General features: G+C 41.1%; 1 protein-coding gene across 1 annotated transcript; it reads left to right on the forward strand.

Annotated features, from left to right (window-relative positions):
• Positions 1–3,151: 3,151 nt before the first annotated feature.
• LOC139716825 (palmitoyltransferase ZDHHC23-like) lies at positions 3,152–9,569 on the forward strand. The gene is made up of 4 exons (XM_071628361.1): positions 3,152–3,273; positions 5,173–5,952; positions 6,866–7,033; positions 8,710–9,569. The coding sequence occupies exons 1-4, from the start codon at positions 3,152–3,154 to the stop codon at positions 8,966–8,968; spliced, it is 1,329 nt and encodes a 442-aa protein (XP_071484462.1). The 3' UTR covers positions 8,969–9,569.
• Positions 9,570–9,849: the final 280 nt, after the last annotated feature.

Here is a 9,849-nt window from a genome sequence, read left to right on the forward strand (position 1 = left end):
TTCCGAAGGTTCGTTATTCCGAAGATTTGTTAATCCGAAAATGAAATTCGGAACAATGAACCTTCGGAATAACGAATCTTCGGACTAAAGAGCCTTCGGAATAACGAACCTTCGGAATAACGAATCTTCGGACTAAAGAGCCTTCGGAATAACGAACCTTCGGAATAACGAGCTGTAACCCCCTTTAATACGCTGGCCACCAGGTTCCTGTATACGGAACAGGTTATCCCTAGCAATGAATCATTGGCAACTATAATGTGTCACATAAAAATCCAATGCTAATTCGATCTGCAGCTCTCTATTCCGTTTGTACACAAAGAGTCACAAATTTCCTTCTTTTATTTCTCTCTAGAAAACAAAAATTCTTTAGATCCTTATTGATACACAAGAGTCGATCGTCTTTTGCATGTCCTCCTCAGCGGGTAAGTTATGTCTGTGCCCAAAAAGTGAGAAAAATGTAAATTTGTGTATAAAACAATATTCAGTGAGAGCTGTTCAACACCTACGTCACGCATATAGAGTTGCCTATTGAGTTGAATTGAAAATTTAAGTTTATCCGTTCATAACCCTTATTGGACCAGGTGGTGGAGTGTGTATGTCCATTATTTTGCTTCTCTGATTTTTCTGTTTTCATAACTAAGGGTGGATATTCCCTTTCAGCAGAAACCAGTTCCTGATGGAGCTCTCCCTAAAATTTTTCGACATTGGAACTGTACAACGTCAATATGATGTAGGCCCTATAACAAGTAAGCCAACCCGGAGTCTTAGCTTTTTTCCCCTTTGGCACATTCTTGGTACGGATGACTTTCTTCTTTCCTCAGTCGGTATGGGGCACTTTATTCGTTTTTCAGAGCGACACAATGCGTTAACTTTATTGGGATTCATCGATCCTGTTCAAACAAAGAATGAACTTGAGTACATCAAATCTTGATCGACCAGAATGATCACCCGCGGGAAAGCCTCCATTTCAGTATTTTGCATTGGATGTATTAACAACCTCTTTATATTGCCGAATACACTGTACCGGCATACCACGTTTATTTTCAAGTGGGATGTGCTGGAAAGCAACATTAAAAGGATTTTATGAATATGATCATTACATTGATCACAGCTAGTTTAGATGCTTATCCCAGTTAAAAAAAACCACACACAAAAAAAAACAACAACGACACTACAACAACGAACAAGCAATATGTGCCTATATTCAAGAATAACCTTTTTTTTTTTTTTCTGCTCAAGCGCTAAGAGGAACTCCGAACTGGTTTATTGGTATCTAAGTTGTTGAAATGCCTTACTGAGTGTGATTTTAGAGGTCGAAGACTTTCAGGTAACGGGTATTCAAATATCAAACGAAACATTGTTTTTGTGCGCTCTTGAGATTGATAGACATAAAACTCGAAATAGTGATTGATGTCTACCATCCGAAGGACAAATTCGCTGAGATCTTCTTTGCCCCAGGGGTGGTATTCTGAGGTCGTAATTAAGTCTGTAATTAACTTCGTGATTAAGTCGTGAAGTTAATAGGCCCTTAATCATGAGCAAAATCGGTATTCTGAGGACGTAATTAAGGTATGATTAAGTCCCCTGTAATTATCTTAGGTCCCTCCCATCTAATTGTTATTCCATCCAATCAGACACGTTGTTAGAAGCCAAAATGATGATTACACGCGCAAATATGCCCTCAATGCGCGCTCCTCCACGCCCCCTGTAATTACAACCCAAGAGCTCCGTGCGCACGCTCCGGTATTTGATTACAACCCCTCACCTACGCACGCGAAGATCTCAACTTCTTTGCTCACATAAAATGACAAAATTCCTCGAAGATCGGCTTTATTTCTTTTTTTCTCTGAATTCTATGGATACCATGATAACAAGATTCAACCGCTCCTCGGTTACCGAAGACGGTAAGCATCGTTGTGGCAGAGAAAACGCGATGTAATGCTTGATATCGGAGTAGTTAATGACACTCTTTGGTATCATTAAGATTTTCATTAAGTTTCATACTTAATTACACCCTCAGAATACCGATTCGCAATTAACTCTGTGATTAAGTCCTCTCAGAGGTGCGCGCGCATTGATACGCGCAAACGCGTAGGTCCTTCCCGCCAAAACGCTTGTTGCTATGGTAGTTAATATAACCCCTACTTAATCATGCTCTCAGAATACCAATTCGGTAATTAAGTGCTAATCAGACACTTAATAAGCTCTCAGAATACTTCCCCTGGCCTCCCTTTCCTCCTGTGTATTGACCGATTCGGGTTCGTTGAGGGCAGCAGACATTTTACGGCACAGGGCGCAGCCATGGTGTGTATCAGCCGACCCCCCCTGCTCTCCCCCACCCCCGGGCAACATGTTTATCACGCACTCTTGTAACAAAGGTTCGCGCACTAGCAAGCATTCGCGCACTCAGTACGAGACGCCCATTGGCTAAAGCAGTTTTTCATTCTGCGCGCGTGCTAATGTAGGGAGAGGGGTGGGGGAGTGTGGAGGGGGGGGGGGGGGTCGGATGATACACCCAGTATGGCTGCGCGCATGCCAAAAATACACATAGCGCGTCACAGAAGAGGCCGCATACGTGTTCACTTTATACACTGTAGTAGGAGCTACTTCAGGATCCTGCCAGAACATTCTAACAGTAGAAAGAGGTGTGCCTCTTTTCACTCGGAGAATTATTTTTGAAAGGGGTCCTTATTTCACTATAAGAAATTCTTATTCCACGATAATTTCGCTTTTGTTTCAGATTCCCCCATTTTGGACGGGAGATGAGACAGGGACTATAGGGATGGGGTGGGGTGTCTTTTTTGAAATTACATGTACACGTAGATCAGTGCCGTATTCATTGAGGTTGGAATAAGAGGAGGGGCCCTGGATATGGATACGGAAGAAAGAAGAAGAAGAAGAAGAAGAAGAAGACAAAACAACAAACAAACAAGAGTGGGGGGTGGGGGGGGGGGGGGGGACCTACAACATTTCATGCGCACCAAAGAGTGCGCTCTTACTAATTGCTTTCATGCATGCTTTTCTCGTACCACTTCCTTGATTCTTGATTTCTGCTGCCCATCTCATAGAGGTTTGTGTGTATGAGTTCCCCACACTTGACTGTAAGGGCGTGATTGTGCATGAGAATAACACACTCGGAAAGTCGTCGACGATGTCGGGAGAAGAAACGGGCGATCCACTCTGTTGCTGTGAATATATAAACAACAATGGCGAAAGAAGTCACATTCTTGCAGTTTGTTGTGACTGTGACGACTTGGATGAATCCTGTGAAAGGTAAGGGCGCAATGTAAATAAAGCTTCCCCTTTTGGAGTACCGACCGGTAGTGATCTCTTCGCTCTTTTTCTGTCGCCTTGGTCCCATACGTTGTAATGTACGTTAGTGTACGCTGGATATTAATCAGAAGTGATCGGGCTGGATAAGCTAATGTAGTAATGAATGGCAATGCATAATGGAAGAGTTCAGAATAACAAACGTTAAAGGCTAAAGCTTAAGGAATCATCATGATCATGTTGATGTAGTTAACCGAGACCAGCAGATAAAAACTGATAGGATTGGCGTCTCGTACGGCAATGGCCAATGGGCAATGCTGCACACTTGCACTGGTCCGATGGTCCCTGCCCTGTAAAAATTAACTAAATAACTTAGGCCTACTGTCGGACTAGCCCCGGAGACCGCGCCGCAAGGCGCGGTCCTGGCGGCTGCCTCGCAGCTGAGCGGGAGCAAAAATCACGAATAACTCCATTGCCACATTCACGGCGACTTCACAAATAAAGCACGGCTAAATTTCTATCATCCCTGATCATAAACACAGTGAAATTAAAAGATAAAATATACATTACCTTTTCGACTTGGTTTTTCTCACCCATTTATATAGAAACTGCAAAATTTTCTACCTTTTTTAGGAGTAATAAGTGGCCTGCCCTAGTGCAACTGCAGTGGAGAGACTTGCTGCTATATCCATTAGTACGCATTACGCATGCTGTCAATGCACTGCACTGCATGCATGCTGTGCGCCTGTGCGAGTGATTGTGAGTTTCAGTGAGCATCGGTCGCCGACAGTCGCCGAAATTAATCATTTAGGTTTAATTGACCCATGTAAGTATTCCTAGTAGTTTTTGTTGAAAAATTAAGGAAATATAGCGCCGAAATGGCACCGTTTTGTACAACTCCTTGATTTGAATGCGAAAACGGCACAGCCCCAACGCTGCACATTGGGGCTGTCGCAGTTACTGTCGGACCAGTAACTTTTTCAGGAATGGACCAGTAGAAGATGGAAAAACTGTGGAGTTGCACTTACTGATACTGGTCTGACAGACAGGTTGGACCAGTACTACAAGTACATAGAAAAAATGGGTTAACAAGTGTGCAGCCCTGCATATGGGGTAGCTAGTAGTAGTAGGCCCTATACTATATAGCGGCTAAATTTCAACTTGAAATACTGAAAATTGTGTCAATTTGAATACATTACCTCACTGGTGTATCCTGATTATTGCTAACAGGATGCTTTCTACCCAAATGATTTTCTTTCAAGGGGGAGGGGAGCAAATGAGGATTCAGTTCAATCAATTCACTTCAATTCAATTAGTTTCGAATAGAAAAAAAATCAGGGAATACATAGATTTAAGGAGTTACTATTGGTTATTTAGGATGCAAGCTTTTGAACACTGGCTGCAGGATCACTTAGCATTTTGGCAATTTTTTTTCGCTAAATAAGAAACGAATTATCTCTGTAAAAATTCTGGGAAAGGGAAGTGTATGTTGATACGTTGTATGCACCAGCTAATCTACTCATTGCATGGTGGTACCCTTCCCCATGTATGAAATTCAACTTTCCATAGAGTGCTCTTTGCAGGGTCCAATCTTCCCCTCATGTATGCAAGTAGTCTTGTGCTGGCATGAAACCACCACGAAGTCCGCTGAAATTGCCCGATAAAAAAAGTATTTTTTATTTTTTGTGCATAGTTCATGCCAAAAAGATGGAGCCATGACTCCTTATGTTACATGACACATAATACAATGTAGTAATGACAGATTGATTTATGCCACACATTTCTTCCCTTCTTACCAGCAGCTAGGGAAATATTATCTGTAAGCAGTTGAAGAGTTCCATATTTTCTTTTGCGATAATCATTTCCTTAGTTTTGCAAAAATTCCCCCCCCCCCTCACACAGGTTCTTTCAAGGGCAGCATATTGGCAGCGCACGGCTCAACAGAGTCACTGAAACAGTCCTTGATCGCATACGTATTCCGACCTTCCTGGGGAAAGGAGCGCGCAGAGTTGATGAGCTCATGGATCTCACTGTCATTCCTCCTGCAGTGACTATTCCACTGTGGTTGATGCTGGCATCATTGCACATAGTCGTCACCCTTGTGTCTTTCGTCTGGCTGCTGTCAGCGGCAGTACTCTACTACTCTTATGTTCTCAGGCACAAGAAACGGACACAGTTTTTCATGAGCCTCACTCTCGTGTCAATCTTCTCCATGTATTACGTCTTCTCGACACGCGCCGTGCCTCTTGGCCATGTATCCCCACTGGAGCACGCCGCCTTGACAATCAACCTGTTTCTCTTTTTCGGTGCATTTGCCATGGCGAAGCAAGGACCTGGGTTTGTCAGTTTGCCCGATGCCAGGATTCCTGCCAGGACAGGTAATCGAACAAAACTGGATGAAGATGTGGTAAATAATGGGAGGGTATTGACCGAGCCGGGCTTGGAACTGCACAGGCGGACCAACGGAATTACTGAGCATCTCTCCGGAGATGAGACCTCGTCGAAAACAGACGAAAGTCTTGCCACCTCTGAAGAGGACGAGAACAGCGAAGAATTCCAAGAAAGACGTGCAAGGATTTCGCAGAACTGGTGTGACCTGTGTGGCCTGGTGAAACCGGCGAGGGCTGGCCACTGTCGTATATGCGGGATCTGCGTTCATAGGTTGGACCACCACTGTGTCTGGTAAAACTGCAAACTTAACTATGTCTCAATTTCATAATGCTGATCTACACACTATACAACCTGATCATTTAGTTGGATATCTTTATTAGATCGCAGTGTAAGTCTATTGCAGGTACACTGTACAGAGAGAAGTGTAACATTTGAAGTCCTTTCTTCTTAGGTTTTTTTTTTTTTCTTGGGGGGGGGGGTGGGAATGCATTTCTATTTATAACTGACAATGGTTAAGAATCTGCACTGTCCAGCAAAATTTTGTCACTTTTCAGCTTGCAACATCTCCTCTTCTATGTCTTCTGTCTATTTTCCATATTTTCCCTTCTATGTGCATATACTGTAGTTTATTATTTTTTTTTTTTGTGATATGTGGAGTGTAATCATATTTTACCATGTTCTGGCAGTTATCAATGTCATTGTTGATTGTGCCTGCTATGAAGTCGTGGTCTTGGGTGATTCAATTTCAGTGATTATCATATTCTCCCCCCTCCCCCTTCACCCACCACTGTGATCCATGCTTTACATGCTCGGTTTTTAGTAGATCATTCTTTTATATTACTTTGTACATTCTTTGTTGCAAAGTATGCATTGTTTTTCTTGTTATATGATTACTCTTATGTACACTTTGTATTTAATATAGAAAATATGACTTGTACAGTATTAAAAAAAAATACTCTGCATGTACTTGTTGATTCTGTTGTAAGTTGGCAATCCTCAGACTAGCCTTTGTCAGGTTGAGTATGAATCAGCATGAAAAAATAGATACAGCTGTACCTTGAGAACATAGACGTGTACTGTATTTTTGCTGTCTAAACCCATTTCGGGACCAACTAGTGTACTTCAAAGAGTTTTTGCATGACAGGTCATACCCATTTTGATCAGTAGAGCAGTAAATCTTCTCAATGTGAATGTTATTTCACAGGTTAGACTGCTGTATTGGGAGAGACAACCACCGGTCTTTCATCGTTGCTCTTGTGCTCTTTCTTCTGGGAGGCACTTGGGGAGCTGCAAGGGCAGCCTTCATCCTGTATTCTTTGGTGTCTGGTTCGACTCTCTCTACAGCACTAAGCATTATATACACAAAGAAAGGGTAAATTGCTATTTTAAAGTGACCTTCATTTTGGTTGAGTCTTAGGTACTTTTATTTGCTTATAATTTATTTATTTAGCTATTTGGTTGAGTCTTGTTTAGCTTTATAGGGACTTACGCTTCAGTACCAAAATCTATAAACTTGTAGTGAAGAGACAATGTAGTGAAGAAAATGCATGATTTACATGAGAACCACAGTACAGTCATCCTTGCCTGTTGAATCTATCTGGACTTAAGAAATAGTTAAACTTAGAGAAACGTTGACTTATGAGGAATTAAAAATCAATAGAATATAAAGAGAAGAGGACTTGAAAAGTCCTCCAACATAGGCGATTATTCGACTTATGCAAGGTCAAATTAAGCAAGGGTGAAAGCAGTATAAGAACTAGAGAGGAAGGAAGCAAAACAATGACAACAACAGCAAAAATAGAGAAGAATATTTGCAGAAGGCAGGAGAGGCAAAACAAATGACAAGTTTTAACTTGTGGTTCTATTGTTCCTTTAGGATAGTATGTATTTTTGAGTTGATGGAACGAAAGTACCCATCACTGCTTAAAGGGTGTGTACAGTTCTGGTCGAGGTGAAGATTTAGCTTTTAACATTTTGCGAGATATTCAGAAACTACTCTATGAGATGTCAAAGAGCATGCAGTTCTAAGGGGGTATCAAAAGTTTATTCGATGAAAATTGGTTTTGAAATGGCTGAGATATCCAAAAACAAGGTGAAACAAAGATATCCTAATAAAGTTGGGGCATGTTGCCTTTTATTATTAGCACTTTTTTGGATATCTCAGCCATTTGAAAACCAATTTTCATCAAATAAACGTTGAATACTTCTTAAAATTACATGCTCTTTCATATATCATAAGAGGCTTTTCATTATCTCACTTAGGAATGTTCAAAACATGAATATCTACCTCAACCAGTACTGTACAGTCCCTTTAATCTTGATTGGACTTGTATGTGTAGTTCCTATGATGAAGGCTTTTTAAAGGAGACCTCCGGATGATTTTCAGACTTTTACATCTGAACTACTAAAAATTAGTTACGCTGGGAACATAGTTTCAGATTTTATAGTAACTGGGATGAGGAATTAGAATATTTTCAAAATTTATATCAAGTTGCCATGAACAAGGATTATGACATAACAGCTTCACCATAAAATGCATGAGTTGGGGCTCGAGGAAGCAGAGCAAAAGAAGAAGGCATGCATAGATTCCACACAGATGAACTTGTTAAGCAAGCGGTATTGTGATGGAATTACACTGCTACATTTCTGAAATATGTGAGCCTCCTATATCATCATCCTTGTTCAGTGTAATTTGCGTAAGATTTTTTAGAGTATTGGTTTCCCTGTCCAAGGACCACAATAAATTCCACAAATCTATACATGGAGCTGTCAATTTATGTACCAGGGTACTACATGATGTGAAATTTTGAAAATCGTCTGGAATGATTTGTAAGCAAAATAAGATTAAATAATTTGTTTCGCTGGAAATATTATTTTGTTTTGTTAGTCATTTCTTGTTGTATACGTATACCTTGTTGTGAAATCACCCGATGAGAGTTTATTTTGTACCTCCGAGAAATGAAATGAAATGAAATAAAATGAATGCCCCTTTAACCCTGCTAGAGCTCTGTCCTCACTTCTTTCTTCTTGGTTTCCACTAATGCTCAGGTACTCCATCATCTTTGTCGCTGTCCTCTATGCCACCTGTGCCTGTCTACCGGTCCTCGCTCTCCTTCTCCAGCAGTGCCATCTCATCACCCACAACTGGACCTACAGGGAGCGGAAGATTGCCCCCCGCCGGCCCGGCGGCCGGGAGCAACTGGCTGAGCTTGACCGAGGCTTTGTTGCCAACTGGATGACCTTCCTCGTAGGGTACAGAGGGAGCAAGACATCAACCGGTGGACACGCCTCAATAACGGAGGTCTAATGGAGTGTACCTGGCATATCAGTGGCTGTAAAATTTTAGGATGTCAACAAACTTTTGAATTTTTTCATTTTTTTAAAGTCCATTATGGTGGAAATGTGTGTGCGCAGTAGTTTGTAGTTTTGAGGTTTTGTGGTTTTGTGGAGGTACTTATGAACTCTTGATTGGTTCTTCAACTCAGTGTGTGTCAGAAGCCAAATTAATTGAGCTCCAAGATTGTTACGGTTTGCTAAAGCCTATTTAATCGGTTCTGTTTTGATTGACAGATTACTCTAAGGGCTGGGACGCTGCCATTCTGTGAACCCATTTATGATTTCGGATAGTCCAAGGAAGCAATATCTATTGAGACAAAAGCACCATCAGGAATGTCCTCTCAGAGACCTGCTCATTTTTATTTTATTCTGTATGCAGACTGCAGTTGTTTGTGTAGAGGTCTGCCAAAGACTTTGGGTGGAGAGCCTGCTTGAAGTTATATTTCTGGGGCTGCTTAATTATGAGAGCCATCACATGCAAGAAAAAGAACACATACGAAAGTGATTTTCTATGTGTATGAATATATTAGTCAATACAGTTTACTCCCGATATAATGAACACAGTAATAACAAAATTCTGGTTAAAATGAAATAAAAATCAAGACCACAGCATTATCCGCTCTGTATATTTTTTATTGTAGTGTTCAGTTTTAACAGAATTTTGATAAAATGGAAGAAAACTGCCGGTCCCAAGGACTTCGTTATAGTGGGAGTCCAGTGTATAGTGAAATATGAATTGAAACCATTCAGGATAGGAATTTTAACATTTGTATATTCTGTGTTGGGGGATAATTCTGGTAAGCTCAGCCTTGTTAGTTGTTAGTATCCCGAAGTGTACTGATAGAATGGATA

The sequence above is a fragment of the Diadema antillarum genome, unplaced genomic scaffold (genome assembly GCF_040938485.1).
Source record: "Diadema antillarum isolate AM-2024a unplaced genomic scaffold, OU_Dant_1.0 scf00000007, whole genome shotgun sequence".
Classification (NCBI taxonomy): Eukaryota; Metazoa; Echinodermata; class Echinoidea; order Diadematoida; family Diadematidae; genus Diadema; species Diadema antillarum.